General features: G+C 54.7%; 1 protein-coding gene across 13 annotated transcripts in view; it reads left to right on the top strand.

The window, feature by feature from the left end:
- The window catches only part of Morn1 (MORN repeat containing 1), a 59,134-nt gene extending 43,804 nt beyond the window's left edge, over nt 1–15,330 (top strand). For 3 of the 13 annotated variants that reach the window (XM_063287487.1, XM_063287490.1, NM_001005544.1), the window contains 2 exons: nt 12,559–12,602; nt 15,031–15,330. In XM_063287487.1, coding sequence (XP_063143557.1) covers nt 12,559–12,602; nt 15,031–15,179 — 193 coding nt within the window. In that variant the 3' untranslated portion in view covers nt 15,180–15,330. Of the gene's footprint in view, nt 1–454; nt 10,949–12,558; nt 12,603–14,341 lie in introns of those variants that run through there. The other 10 variants (XR_010066374.1, XR_010066375.1, XM_063287488.1 and 7 more) reach the window with 7 other exon arrangements.
- The last annotated feature ends 434 nt before the right edge of the window (nt 15,331–15,764 follow it).

The following is a 15,764-nucleotide window of genomic DNA, read 5'->3' on the forward strand; positions in this document are numbered from 1 at the left end:
GACAAGGGCCAGGGCAGCCATGGACTAGAGATAGCTTCTGCTATCTGTCGGTGCCTTTTAGAGGTTCCTGGGCAGTGGGCGACACCTCCGGGGGACTCCGGCCACCTTTAGGCCTCTGCCAGCCTTCTATGGGTCGGGCAGAAGGAGAGAAAAGGTTCAGAGGAGCATGGTAATGGTAAATCAGAACACTGCTCCTGAGACAGCCAGGAGAGAGCTTAAGAGATAGTCACTAGCCAGATCTCTCGGGAGTTTGTGGAAGCCTTTGTCCCCATGCCAGAGGGCAGGAGCCCAAGAGTGCCCTGGGAGCACTGCCTCAGTGTGGGGCTCGCATGAAATGCCCAGCGCAGGGCCAGAGCAGACTGACCCAACAGCAAGGGAACGAGAAGAGATGCGGTGGGGCTGGACGGCAGGGCCTGCGGCCTGCCAGAGCTGAGCTGCCTGCTGGCTCCTGCAGCTGGGTTGCTCATCGGTGACGCAGTGGGTGTAGGACGAGCCAGGAACTCTGGAGGCTGGCAAAGAGCTGGCGAACTGACAAGCCTTTGATGCCCCTTAAACGGCGGTACTGGGACAGAGCCTCATCCAGCAGGAGATGTGTCCCGTGCGGCTCTGAGTCAGGGTCTGTGAATCGACCACGGAGTGTGTTTGTACGACAGCCAAAGCTGATTTAAAAATACAACCAAGATCTGGCTAGAGCAGAGCTACCATGGGCCCAGCATTTCCTCCCCGAGAGGATGTGAGAGCGGACAGTGAGCACCAGGGTCATTGATGCCGGTCATCTCAAGGCCCAGGATGCTCCATCTGACCCCGTGGGGGTTCATCGCCAAGGCTGTCATGAACAGGTTTCTTCCTTCAACTGAAGGCTTTTGCTGCGTCCTCTAGAAAAGATGGCAGGTGGCAGTCCGCTTCCCACACCACTGTCCACTGAGGGACTCCAAGGTGTCTGCAGTTAAATGACCACAGAAATAAGATTCCAGGACCCCAAGGAGCGGCTGAGTCAGCGTGCAGACTCAAAATGGCCCACACGTTCAGCGTGCCTGTGACCCTGCTTTTGCTGCTTCCTGCGTTTCGGCCAGAAATCAGAGTGTTCCTGGCTACGGGCAGCCATCAGACTCCACCTCCCACCACTGAGATTAAGGTCATTCTCCTGGGAGCCTTGCCTCGAAACAGCTGGCCCCCTGTTTCCAGAACATAGAGACACCAGGGAGAACTTTAAAATTTTTTTCTTGTTTATTTTTTGAGATAGGAGCTGATGTAGCCCAGGCTAGCCGAAGGCTGCTGACGGTGGCCTTGGACTTCCAATCCCCCTGCCTCCCACTGCTAAGTGTTTAGGATTACAGGCCCATATTACCACACCTGGTTTATACAGTGCCGGGCATGGAACCCTGCGTTTGTGCATAGTAGGCAAGGAGTCTACCAACTGTGCTACACCCCAGAGAGGCAATGTGGCTAGGGCAGCGACTGTCACCTATGCACAAACCCTGTCCTCACGCAGCTCCCCAGCCTCCTCAGTGCCATGTTCTCAGGGCCATGAGGTCTTTTGTCTCTTCTGACTCGGCCACCCTCACCATGCAAATGCTGCCCTCCAGGAATGCCCACCTCAAGACATTGTCCAGGGCTTCTCAGTTCTGCCTCCCAGAACTGAGTGAGTGACCCTTTCCATAGGAAAGAATCTGGGAGCCTTGGGCAGGGTCTGTCCCCACTTTGTTCCGGGCACTTGTGGCAATCAAAGGGTTTTGTCACCTCCTGCTGCTGTTTGGGTATCAGATCCTTAAGTCCCTTAACCAAAAGACCTGACCCTCCAGGATTCTAGGACAGCTGTCTTCCAGAGGCATTGCCCAGCCCTGCAAACCAGGAGTGCTTCAGTGTCTTGGTTTGCACTTAAGATCCCAGAGCATCATGGGAGTGGACTTCTGGCCTGAACCCCTCACCTGGGCAGGGCATCCTTAAGAGGCTCAGGATGGGTAAGGGGAAGAGCGAAGGCCACTAGCAGCCACTCTGGATGCGGATCCTGGCTCTTGAGCCTTTGTTGGACCATAGAAGAAGGTTGGACTCTTGAGATCTGAGCTTGGAGTCATAAAAACTCAGACCTTTCTAACAAAAACCAGATCTGGAGTGCTTCCCCATCCCCAGCACTCAGAGAGGTCCAATTCAGGTGCTGCCCAGCCCCCAAGTCTTCTGTCACATTGGCACCATATCACCTCTGACCTCAGAGTGTGGATCATACAATACACTACTCAGACCTATCATGGGGCCCCAACCCCTCCGGGTTCTGCCTGTTGGCCTACTACTGCCCAGCTACTGGGAACACCTTGAGTATCTGTGACCCGGCATTTGCCACACTCTGTGCCAGACTCTTCTTACCACTCCCAACCACACAGAGACAAAGCCACTGAATCACAACTGTCCTGAGAACACCCTTGGTCTGGCTCTTCCGGAGGGCTCCAAGAGGGTCTAGCTGTGATCATTTGGGGCCCTAGCTTTCCAGTTGGTCTCTAGAGAGATAAGACCGCAAGTCTGTATACCCTGTCCCTGCCTAACCCAGCTGGACTGGCTGCCACACCTGGGTCATAGTTCATAACCTTCCTCTCTCCTGGCAAAGATGGGGTGGGGGGTTTGAGGCCAAGATGCCAAGGAGGGAACAATTTCAGTCAGCTCATGTAATCACGTAAGATCATTACAGCTTTCAGACACTACCACCGCGCACTACCTCAGCCTGTCAGGCATGAGGAGAGAAAAGCCCCTCACACTTAGTGGAAAATGATCAAACTGGAAGCCACTATGGCACCCTGGGAACCACTCTAGCCCGCCCCACCCCCCAGCATAGAAACATGGATCCCAGTGGCTCAACTGAGGGTATAAGCCAGCTGGTCAGGGCTCGTCGTACCTAGTGTATCAGTCAGTGCTGGACAGAAGTTATGGGGGGTAATGTGGCAGGGATGACGGATTGTAGCCTCTAGGTGTTTAGCAGAACACCCAAGAGGCTCACAGTTGAGGCTTATAGGTGGAGAACCTGAGAAGTTCAGATAGCTGCCATCCCACTAAGAGTGATCCTCTTGATGGCATCAGGGGTGGACCCAGGACAGGCTGGGACTGAATCTTTAAGGAAACACCAGTCCCTCAAACCACAGTCTCCTAGTTAGGGTTTCTGTTGCTGTGGTAAAACATCACGGCCCCAGGGAGGAAAGGGTTTATTCAGCTTACACTTCCATACCACGTCACTATTCATCACTGAAGGAAGTCAGGGCAGGAACCTGGAGGCAGGAGCTGATGCAGAGACCATGGAGGGGGGCTGCTGACTGGCTTGCTCATCTTGGATCACTCAGCCTGCTTTGTTTGCTTTGTTTGTTCTGTTCTTGTTTTGTTTTTCAAGGCAAGAGTTTCTCTGTGTATCCCTGGCTGACCCGGAACTCACTCAGTAGACCAGGCTAGCCACAAACCCAGAGATCTGCCTGCCTCTGCCTCCCAAGTGCTAGGGACTAATGGTGTATGCCACTGTGCCCGGGCTCAGTCTGCTTTCTTATCGAACCGAGGACCATCAGCTCAAGGATGGTACCACCCACAGTGAGCTGGGCCCTCCCCCGCCCCCCCACCCCCCCCCCCCCATCACCAATTAAGAAAGTGACCTACAGCTGGGTCTTATGGAGGCTTCTTCTCAGGTGAGGTTCGATCCTCAGATGACTCTAGCTTGTGTCAAGCTGACATAAAACCAGCCAGCTTGTATCCATATCCCTTTGGCCTGCACAAAATACTCTACCTGGGCTTCTGGGGAGAGACTGGCCCTGGGCACCCGCTGGTGACTCTTGAGACCTGGGACAGTCTCACCGACTAGATTTGCCTGAGTCAGACTCAGCAGTCACTGCTGTCATCCGAAGGCTTCAGACAAAGGGAAGGGCGAGGAAGGAGCTCCCCTCTGCAGAGATGGAGAGTGACAGCCACGTAATTTCAGCACAGGGCAGGGGACCCAGGGGTCTGACTTACATAAGACAGCGCTCGCTCGGAGAGCCTGCTTACCTCTTACAACTCAGGCCTCCTTCTGGAACATCTCATCTGAATACAGAAATGCCCCTTTGTGCTCCCCCAAAACAAGCGCTTTGGTGGGGACGGGAGGCCTAAGATCTCAACAATAGCAAGCTTAGCGTGAGCAAGATCCTGTGGGCACAGGTTGGTACCTGCCTCTCTCCTCTGCCTCCAGCAGTCACAGTGCCTGTGGAAGCTCACCAGGCCTGTCACCTGTGTACATAGCAGTGAAGGAGACCAGCAAGTACAGAGCCTGGTCCCTGAGTGCAAGGAGCTCTTGGCCTCCAGACTCCACTGACGGTGATGTCACTGCTGAGTTTGGCGCTAGGCTTGGAAGGGCTGGATGACCAGGAGAAGTGGGGTCCTAGGTAGGGTTCCTGGGCTCTGGGAAAAGTAGGTTTTTCATGTTCTCAAAATCTGGTCTCTGCCTTAATACACAGACACCCAAAGCCAGGCCAACACTATTACGAAGAAGGAAAGGGATTGTGGGTGGGTGGGCACACCCAGCCCAGCACCAGGGTCATGCCGGCAGTAGAGGCACTTGCTGCAGGCTTTCCTGGGAGTGAGCATGTTTCCGTTCAGGGCCCCTTGCCGCATTCCTGCAGAGACATTCCAGGCATGTTCTGGGATTTCATGACATGACAAAGGACCCTGTCAGTCCCTGCACGATATGAAGTTGTGTCAGCTGCAAAGGATGGACTTGATTTAATAAGTGTGGCTGCGAATTTGTCCAGCCACACATGAGCATTCCGCAGAATAGGGAAAGGGCTCCGGTTACACTTCCCCCCAGAAACTCTAATTGCATGCCTTGTGATGGAAAGAATGCATCTGCCTGAGACTCCACCAGCGAGGGGGTTGAGACACACATCCAGTCGCTCAGTAACGTATAAGGGAAGTTGTGGCAGACGACCTTGGGGCTGACTGCACACTGGGTCTCTCACCCGCTCACCCAGTGCCCGACACATGCTGGGGACCGTCAGAGCCCCTCCTCCCTCCTCAGCACCAAGGGAAATGGTTCTAATTAAGACTTCCATGATTAGTCATTTAATCAGTCATTAGGCCAACACAGATGGAGTCAATTAATTTTTTTATATACTTGAAAAGATAGTTGATGACAGGCAGCCCTCTGAGCTGGCCGTAGGTGGCCACTGCGTACCTAACGCTGGACTCTTGTCCCCCTCGAGGAAGCAGCAAACACTCATGGTAGGGAGATGCTGGAATCCTAGGCTCCGACCTGCCCTGAACCTGGGGCTTCCGATGGTGCCACAGGCAAGGCTGCCTCCTGTCATAGCACAACAGCACCAGCACCTTTTGGGCAAGAGCCCACTGGCTCGGAGCCTGAGACAGTATGGTGCAGAGGTGGCACTGAGCCCTGGCCATACTCTAACACCCTAAGGCAGCCATGCATCCCACAGCCAACAGAGACAGAGCACACCCAGGCCCATAGCCCAACAGACACCCAGCCAGTGTATATGGGACTCAGTGAAGGAGTCCACCGGGCTGCTGGGTGGGGAGGAAACACAGAGAAGTGGTCTCATAGCTCCTTGCTGGCTCCCTTCAGTCCCTACTTCAGATCACCCGGCCTATTGATGCCTTAACACCACAGGCCTGGCTCACCCTGGGGCTTATTCTGAATACACTTTCGGGCACCTTGCTCCCCTCCCCTCCCCAAACAAGCCATGCTGGGGGAACTCCCGGGAAAATGCTTTCTAATGATCTCTACTAGACCCAGACACTCACGATGTGGTTGTGACAACACAGACACCCACTTGGTCCCTTCCCCAGCTCTTTGTGGCTCACCTGTGCCCTCCTACCTGGAGGCTGAGCACACCCCCCCCCTTCTGTCTGCAGGGTGTATGCTTCATGGCTGAGACAGAGCAATGGACCTCACCTTAGCCCTGAATTGAGGTCCCCATAGCATAGCTGCAGGGGACATGGGGGTGCCATGACCAGGTCCATCCCAGAAGGAAGAACACCAGAGATGAACTGGGCGTTCCTGTGTGGTGAGGCCCTTGTGTAGGCACCAGAGTGTAAGCACAAGGTGAGGTAGGAGTTACGTTGTGTGATCCTGAGGCTCTTGCTGCCTGGGCCCGTATGGCCCCTCTATCACCCAGCTGCCTACCTGACCAGTGGGCGTCTCACACTGCAGAAAGCCCCGAGGAAGCAAGGAGAGATGAAGGGATCCCCCGGTTCCTCCTTTCTTTAGGACATTCATCTTTTTTTTTTTTTCTTTTTTTCGGAGCTGGGGACCGAACCCAGGGCCTTGCGCTTGCTAGGCAAGCGCTCTACCGCTGAGCTAAATCCCCAACCCGACATTTATCTTTTTAAAGTGTGTGCGAGCATGCGTGTAAACGTGTGAAGTCGCTGGCACAGCCCAAAAGAGGGTGTCAGATCCTCTGGAGCTGGAGTTAGTCAATGGTTGAGAGGCACCTGACATGGATGCTGGGAACCAAAACTCTGGCCCTCTTTGAGAGCAGCAGGTGCATTTAACTGTTGGGCCATCTTTCCAGCTTCCGCTAAAAAGTTTTAAGGACTGAAAAATGAGCCGGGTCCTGTCCAAGGAGGAGTAACAAACTGAAGCAGGTGTGAGGGGTGAGCAGGAGCAGCTGGCCCTCGGATGTGCCTTCACCCTGGCTCCCCGAGCCCTAATCCCCCTGCACAGCAGGCTGTTTCCTGCTGGTGCTGGTGCTGGGATAACGACCCAGGCAGAATGAGACACAGGACAGCAACCTTAACCCCTCACATGCCACTGTCAGGGGCCTCCTTCCCAGCCAAACAGGTATCGCCCTCCAAATTAAGTGAACTGGGCTTCCCGCCCAGGACAGGGCGCAGGAGGGTGAAGTCATTAAGCCCTGTTCTATGGCCTGGGAAACATGCATAACCATCCATGGCTGTCCATCCATCCTTGGTCTGGGGCCTCACGGGAGTGGCTTGTGGCCAGCATTGCCTGTGTGCTGAGGTCTTGCCCTGGCCTGTGTCCAGGAGAAGGGATGTCACTGACCAAGCACTCAAACCTCCATCCCTCTCCTTAAGAACACAGTGACAGCAGCTTCGGCGTGTGTGTGTGTGTGTGTGTGTGTGTGTGTGTGTGACACACAACTCTAACTGATGGTTCTAATTTTGGAGCTTTGGTTTGGAGTCCAAGGGGGTTATAGAAGACCTGGGACTCATACCCACTGTAGCCTGGGCTGCACCTGCCTTTATACCATCGTGGCCTGTTAGTGTAGGCTGCATTCAACCGCCAAGGACCCTAGGACAGAAGCATCTACTCAGGCTCCTGGCCTTGACCTGGAGGTTCAGATGGGTTATTCAGAGACCTAGAACTTGTACCTTTCACCCCTGTGGGAACCTCTAGCCTGGAACCTCGGGCTCACTGGGCTCACTCCTTACTTCAGATCCCCTACCTAGGCCAGGCCAGGCTAGGCACAGGGAGGGTTGGCGGGTATCTGTTTTTATAAACTGGACTACCACATGCAAGCTGGGCAAGGCAAGACCCACTTTAGCACCCCAGAGCTCCTGCAGGGCTTGTGAAACCTGATCTGTAGCTAAGCCCACGAAAGCAGTGGGTAGAAAGGCATAGCCTCTGTGTCTGGGGCTCGGGCTGAAGCTCCGTCACCCATACCCCATTTTGCTGTTTCCACCTCTCTGTGAGATCTGACCATCAAGGCCCACTATACAAGGCCACGTCTCCTTAGCTCTCCAGTGAACCACAGAGCCAAACAATGCCCTTCACAAACACACCCTGGTACTGAGGCTGAAAGAGGCTGCAGGAAGCAGGAGTGTGTGTCCCTGCCAACCTGACAGTAGCTAGGACTGAGGACCTTCCTGAGCCCCTCCCCCGCCATGCACCTCAGGTTGCTGGGACTGGGGACAGTCGGGCACAGAGGAGGCTCTGTTGTGTGTCTAGTCAGTTTGAGACCAGCCTCCGGCCATGCCAACCTCCTGCCATGCCTCAGGCTGACAGCCTCCATGTGCCTCTGATGCCTGTGTTCTCCCGCAGAGCCCATGCGGTCTTGAAGGGAAAGACAGAGGCCTCCTGCCCAGACGAATAATACTTACTGGTCACCCTGCTCCATAGAGGGCCCATAGCTCCTAGATCTGTGACCTTCTGTAGCTTGGAACAGGCTTCTCCGAAGCTGGGCCTGTCTGGATGATGGTCGAATTCTGGGCAAGCATGAGCGTGCCCATTCAGTGACCTCTGGGGGTGGGGGGTGAGCATCAGAGCTTTTCTCTTTGCTGAGAAGCATCTGCCCTCAGACTTGTACCCTTGGACCATGTCAGGTGATGGGGCAGTGCCTGTGCTTGGACTTCACTGAGATCTGGCACCTGTCCCATCTGCTGGATTCTTAGAAGGTGAATTGGTAATCAGCTGGGCTCCCTCATCTGGTGTCCGGCTGTAGTGATGGGAACATATTTTTGCTTCCAGCAAAGACAGAATATGTGGGATTGGACCTGTCCTCTCAAAAATAAAGAAGCAGCAGTTAAAAATCAGAGAGAGACAGAGACAGAGACAGAGACAGAGGAGCACTGGTCAGTCAGGGAAGCATAGGGAGCCCTGAAGGGTGAAAACAAGAAGAGTCTCCGGGCTGCAGGGCTGGGCAGAGAATCCAGGCAAGTTTGGGAGCCTGCTGAGGGGAGGAGATGGAAGTAGGAGCCTGCGAAAAGGCAAAGGGTGAGAGAGCCCCATGGCTGGCCATGGCGGCACCCACCTTTTAATCCCAGCACAAGGGAGTCAGAGGCAGGCAGATCTCTGAGTCCGAGGCCAGCTTGTCCTACAGAGAGAGTTCCAAGACAGCCAGGACAGAGCCACTTGTGTACAGGGTGCAAACACCAGCTGGAGGCCTGGAAATACACAGGGTGCTGGCTGAACGTAGTTCAGAACGATTAACCTGAACTTAGACGACACCCAACAAGCCCAGAAAGCAAAACCAGGATGGAAGGCACCATCTTGAGGCAACGGACCATCAAGACCATTTCAGTGGACACAGAAGGGTCTCAATCTGTACTGGGTGTAGACCGGAAAGGGCTGAGGGGGTAGCTCAGCAAGGAGTAATAGCTTAGCACCCTGGAGGCCCAGGCTCTATCACCCAAGATCAGCAAGCAAGCAAGCAATACAGAGAAATACAGCCCACGAGTCCATCAAAACCAACGACGTGACGTGAGAGAGATGAGCCACTGAGGAGCACGGGGACAGCCGCAGCTGGACCCCGTGCTTACCAGGAGAGCTGAGCGGCAGGCAGAAACCCCAAGCCAAACTAGCAGGAGCCTGTGGAGCTCAGTCCAGTCAAGAACACGGACCAACATGTGTGAGCTGGGCCTGGATACCACACTCGCTCACAAGATAATCCAGAGGCTGGCAGGGATGAGGCAGACCCATTCGGAGCGAGGCCCTTCCTGAGGAATGGCTGTGCTGACCTGAAGGTGGTCTCCAAATCATTCCAGGAGCTGAGAGGTTGACGAAACAGGCAGAACACATGGGGAAGGGAAGGGGAGGGAACAGAAAAAAAACGCTAGGCTGAAATGATGGCCAAGTTTGTTTTGTTGGCCTACTTTTTAAATGTTTTTTTTTTTTTTTTTTTTTTTTTTTGGTTCTTTTTTTCGGAGCTGGGGACCGAACCCAGGGCCTTGCGCTTCCTAGGTAAGCGCTCTACCACTGAGCTAAATCCCCAGCCCCTTGTTGGCCTACTTTTAAAACGTTTATATCATTTTTATATCTTATTTTGTACATCAATATGATTGTGAGACTGGGCACACACCACAGCCTGAGTGAGGAGGTCAAAGGACAAGTTTGAGGAGTCAGTCTTCTCTTTCATCATGGGGTCAAAGGGTCACCCCCACCACCAGCCTTGCTTCTTAAGAGATTCAGATTACCCAGGCTGGCTTTGAACTCCCAATCCTCCTGCCTCCACCTCACGAATGCTGAGATTCAAGCGTTCAAATCAGGGCAAACTTCTAAAAAAAAAAAAAAAAAAAAAAAACTTTCTAGTGGCAATAAAATTTCATACCACGGGTCCCAGTCCTAACACAGCAAGCATTCCTGAGGTCCCAGCGCTCAGCATTCCAGTCCGGGGTGGGCAACACAGACCTCACTTCAAAACAGACCACTGGAGACGTCGGCTCGGTCCGCAGTGTGCCAGCCTAGCACAGTCATAGGCTTAATGCTCAGCACCCCACAAACTGCCCATGCTGGTGTACACATGCAATCTCAGCAGCCTGGAGGTGGGAACCCAGGCAGAGGGCAGCCGGAACCCAGAACCATCCTTGGCTATACAACCAGTTCAAAGCCAACCTGTCTCAAAAAGAATGAGGGTAAAAATTTAGTGTGTGTGTGTGTGTGTGTGTGTGTGTGTGTACGTGTGTGTAATGAGAAAGAGAAGAAAAGGTCCTGTAGCATTCCAAGCTTACTCAAGGATACCAGCCCAGTTTGTGGGCCCCTCCCTGCCCAGTGCTGGCAACTGCCTCCTCAGCTGGGCTGCTAGAAATGTTTCTCAGATTCTCAGTTCCGATCCCCCTGCCGAGCCCCATGATGTGCATACCGTTCCTACCTGAAGCTCTCCCTCACACGGCTACCAGGCACCACAGAATGGCCTCCTTCTCTCAAACTATCTCTTGGGTCTCCTGGAGACCTGGCCTCAGGCCTGACCACATTGCCTCCCTCTACTGCCTAGTTAACCGCCAGCTCTGAGGGCCCCTTACTCCAGACGCCAGCTCCTGCCTGCCTCTGTCTGGCCTCCTCAAAGCCCTAGGGGTCTCTAAAAACTCTCAGAACTCTCAGGGTTCTTGTAACCCCCTTTATTTCTCTTAAAGCTGGCAGCCTGACAGGCTCTAGTTATTCCTGCTGCTAAATTATTTATCTCTTCCCCTTTAAGGTGACTCCTGGGGCCCAGCCGAAGCCCGTTTTCCCTACTTAAAATGAAGTCATTTAAAAATCTTTTGTCTTTAATTTTTTATCACCCAAACCAGGCATGTGGTCTTTTTAAGTTTGTCAAGGGATCAGAACCTGCTGATACTTAAGCCCCACCTGGACAGGGGCCCTTTGCACTGTCCCTAGCTCTGCACTGGCTGGAGGCCACCTTGAGCCTCTAGTGACAGGAAATCAGCTGTCCCAGATGGAGGGCCAGGGTCAGGGAGGAGGCCCAACGGCTGTAGTTTTGAGGCTCCTCCCTGTCCGTAGGGATCCATAGTTCAGCACGCAGCTCAGCCCGACCATCTGGGACTGGGGCCAGGTGTCTACACGGAGCCAGCACCCTCATCCCCCACCCCCAACCCCACTCCCCTCCCAGTCAGGAAACAGGAGAGGCTCTACAAACTTGATTCAGAGACCTAAACCCAGGATGTGCCAGAGGGCCCCATATTGCCACGTGTACTGGCCACATTCAGCGGGGCCTTGCCAGGTCCTCCTCAGATGACCCAACCCCGGGCAGCTGGTCCTTCTTCAGGGTGTGTCTCCAAAGCTGGACCAGCCCTCATTGGCTGTTTTCAAAGCCCAAGGGTGTGTGGGGCTCCGGCTTCAGTCTGAAGAATGTGTCAGACAGGGTTTGCACCTACCTTGGGAATCCCTCGGGGTTCTCGTGGATCCTGTGGGCAGCAATGAGGGTCCATCTTTCAGACACAGGAGCCAAAGGAGAGCGTCTGGATAGGAGTTCCAGAGTCAGGCCTTTCTCCTCAGTCCATCTTCATCGGTCCCTCTACTCCTCCCAGGCGACACTCATTGGAAGGCTCACATGGGTGCCTCATCCTCAAGTCACGTCTTGTGTGTGTGTGTGTATGTGCGCGTGCGTGTGTGCGCAAGTGTGTGTGAATCAAAGGACCTCCTTGGATGCTGTCCCCAGGAACATTACCCACTTCCCCTGAGACGAGGTTTCTCATTGGCCTGGAGCTCAGCAATTAGGCCAGACTGGTTGGCCCGGAAGCTCCAGAGGTGCTCTTGTCTCTTCCTCCTCAGTGCTGGAGTTACAGACACACACAACTGTGTCTGGCATTTTTACATGGGGATTGAACTCGGGTCCTCTTGCTCACAAAACAACAGCTTTACTGACTGAGCCGTCTCCCCTGCCCATTGAGTCACTTCTTTCTGAAAGATAATTTACTCCTCAGCAACCTCCAAGCAGGTCTAGACCTCAGATATGTTGTCAGACCAGCTCCCAGCTCCTCTCTCAATCACCCTAGTCTGTGTGTGAGAGACCCTAGCATCCCAGAAGCCATACCTGGGTTCTGAGGGAGCAAGACTAGCCAGAATCACAGGGTGGTCGTTACACACCTGCCCAGCAACTCCGAGATTGTGAGGCCCAGAGATGGGGCCTAGAGGGCAGGGAACAAGGAATGGGCTGCTTGTACAGAGCTCTCCAAGAGGAGACACAGAGAAGGTCACACACACACACACACACACACACACACACACACACACACACGTGTAGACACTACAGTCTCTGCCACCCTGGGTCCCAGCATTTGCACCAGAACCGTTGGCCTCAGTTTGGGTGGAATCAATACCCAAAGAGGATTGCCAGAGTACTCAGGTCCCTCCGTTGCTCCCCACAGGTCTGATGGGACCACAGCAGAGCCATCGACAGCTGCATATCTAGGTGGGTATTTAGATGTGAAGGACCCCGTCACTGTGGTTACAAAGGCAGAGGCAAACTGTCCTGGGGGATGGGCCTGTGGGTGGCGACGGTGGTCCAGGCAAGGCATGTGCTCAAGCATCCCAGAGGTAGAAGGAGGTGTGTGGGTTATGGGTAGGGGGAACATCGAACAGCTGTAGAGGTTATGGGTAGAGGGCATCAGCAGCTGAACCTGAAGGGTGCGGGAAACACAACGTGGCCATGAGTCTCTGATCCTCAGACCCTCATGTGCCCCAACTAGCATCCCTGCATACTGGTATACCTGACCCTCCTGTGGACAGTAAGAGCAATCTGTGGGCTCTCAGGTCTCAGCCAGCAGAGCCCAAAGTTTGGGGACAGGATCCTTGATCCAGGGCGTTTTTCAGAGCTGCTGTACTCCTAGGAACTGGGCAGTGCCTAAGCTGGGCCTAGGTGGGCGGCCTTTGGGCTTAGGCCCCTATTGTGAAGTTATCCTGTCTCGGGGAAATAGCCAAGCCTGGGTCCTCCCCACCAAGCTAGAGAGGCCCCAGTCCCAGAGAGCCAGGGAGGCCAAGGCTTTGACCTCATCAGAGCTCAGAACAGAAATGACTTCTCCAGACTCTAGAAGGGCCCAGGCCCGGGCAGCTGATACAGGTTAAACAAAGGGTAGACACTTGTCTGCCTAGCCCCCCAAAATTCAGCTTTGCTCCAGCACCTCCAGAATCCTGGTGAGAGGCCTGCGAGACCCATCTCACATAGGGTCATGGGAAGCAGAAACCAGCCATTCACAGCTCTGTCAGGGCCTCGAGGTCAGGGTGAGCCTGGGCCTGCTGCTCTGCTGGTGGGCTCTACTAGAAAGAGCCTGGAACAGGGGGACAGGGTGGGATGCAACATTCCCACCCATACCTACTGCTGAGTCTTTAGATTGGCCCTGGGCAAAGTCCCTGTCACCTCTGGACAGTGAGAAGAATCTTTCAGTTCCAGGACTGAAGCTGCCACACAGGGTAAAGCCAGGTGACAGCCAAATCCCTCAGCTGAGAGCTGGCCTGGGGGACAGGATTAGGGACCAGGACTGAACAATGTGGTGTCCGGGCCTCCAGTGCAAGCCACCAGCCAGAGCATCTGATGGGGGACAGGCCCCAGCAACAGGGTCAGATCAGGCCTGTGGCCTGGTTCCTCGGCCATGGCCGTGAGCTCACACTGGCTCCCCAGGCCAGCACCCTTGGCCCAGCCTGGTGCAGCTGCATGTTCCTGGGAACGCCTAGAGATGGGCTGCTTGGGAACACTGTGGCTGCGTCGCTATGCAGGGCTTCCCTCCAGCTGCCAGAGAGGCTGGCGTGTTGCCGGTGCTTTACTGATACAATGTGTCCCCTGCCCCAAGTACCCCAGTCCCAGTTCATGGGCCCCCTAGAACCAGTTTCTTCGAAGAAAATTCTGAAGGCCAAGCAAATTCCTCCAGCCCCCAGGCCCACTCTCATCCCATCCAGGAAGGCACAGCCCTTAGCTTAGCGGGGAATGGAGGGTCACTCGGCTGGGCTCTGGTGCGCTTGGTAGTGGGAGCCTGCCTCAACCCAGTTTCAGCGGCTGCCACATTCCTGGTGTGAGCCTGGGCCAGCCAAGGGGCTTTTTCCACACTCTGGTGCCAGCCCCAGCGGGCTCAGGGGAGGGAGAGAGGGCTGTTTCTATGGCAACTTCCCTTTTTGTTATTTCTTATTTTCTTTTTTATGGTTTCTCCAACTTTGAAGCTCTCCAGACAGTTTACAGACTGTGGAAAGGAAAAGTGCTTTTCCTCCTCTGCCCCCCCACCAGGCTTTCTCTCCCCCCAGACCCCCAGGCCTTCCCTCCTCCCAGCCCCCAGGCCTTCCCTCCCCACAGCCCCCCACAGGCCTTCCCCCCCCCAGACTCCCAGGCCTTCCCTCCTCCCAGGCCCCCAAGCCTTCCCTCCTCCCAGCCCCCCACAGGCCTTCCCTCCCCACAGACCCCACAGGCCTTCCTTCCCCCAGTTCCCCCCAGGCCTTCCCTCCCTACCCCTCCAGCCCCCTCCAGGGTCTCAGGACCCCACCAGACACTTCAAGCCTTGAGAGGCCCAGCTATTTCTTAAAGATTTAGAGAAAACGAATGTGTTTTCTCCAACAACAATGTAGTCAAGTATTTACAAAAAAAAGACTCAGCCACGTGGCCTAATTAGCAGTTGGGAGCAGGGGTCTCTGTGGCTTGATGTAGCTTGACCCTGAGGGCTGTCTGTACATCTGTCCCCTCCCCACACCTGCCTCCTTCATTCCCAGGCCTGATCTGAGAAGCTGGTTGCTTTGCCCAAACGCTTGCTAATGAAGCACCCAGCCTCAGAGATGACGGGGCTGAGATACCCAAGGGAGGGTGAGCCTGGGCTCTGGTGGTCACACTCACCTCAGGACACCCTGCCTGTCCCTCACAGGGGAGTATGTGCTCATGGTCTGTGACGTCACCAGCCCTCCATTCCTGGGCCACAGGCTGCCCACCACCTTCAAACACCTGCGGATCCTGGCAAGGGGGGACATCCACTTGCCCCATGTCCCTGAAGATCACCCAGAAGCTCTAAGCTAGAGGCCACTCCTGGCCATTGGACATAAGGGAACCAGCAATATCCTCAAGGGAAGGTCAGGGACCAAATCCTCTATTCCTAAACAATCTGAGAGCTGGGGACGGCCCTGTGAGCCCCACAGCTACTGACTTCAATAAAACTCTAAAATACCAACCCTGAGTAGCACCCCCATGGGGCGCCTTCTAATAGACTCTTCCTTGGCCTTAGCACTGAATTGATTCGGAGTCCTATGGGACACAGGTAGGGGCTCAGTGTCCCAGTGCCCTCTTGAGGACCCTCATATCTGCCCCACCAACAACACTATTCCCGGGCCCATGAAGGTCTAAATTAGATTTCCATGAAGGCAAGGACTGGGGGCAACTAGGCCACCCAGCCTGAACAGCCTCAAGTTCAGGTCCCCTGGCACTGCAAAGTGAAGAGGGTCTTCTTACCTGGTCATCCCCAGCATTGCTAAGGTAGGGTCATTGGAGGGAATCTCATAACTGCCACTGAAGGGCACACTGGCTGCTGGGGAGGCCCAGGTCTGACTTTGTCCCAACCCCCTGGGTGCAGCCACAAGCATCTTTTCACCAGGTCACAGGAGGTCT

Source organism: Rattus norvegicus, chromosome 5 (assembly GCF_036323735.1).
Source record: "Rattus norvegicus strain BN/NHsdMcwi chromosome 5, GRCr8, whole genome shotgun sequence".
Lineage (NCBI taxonomy): Eukaryota > Metazoa > Chordata > Mammalia > Rodentia > Muridae > Rattus > Rattus norvegicus.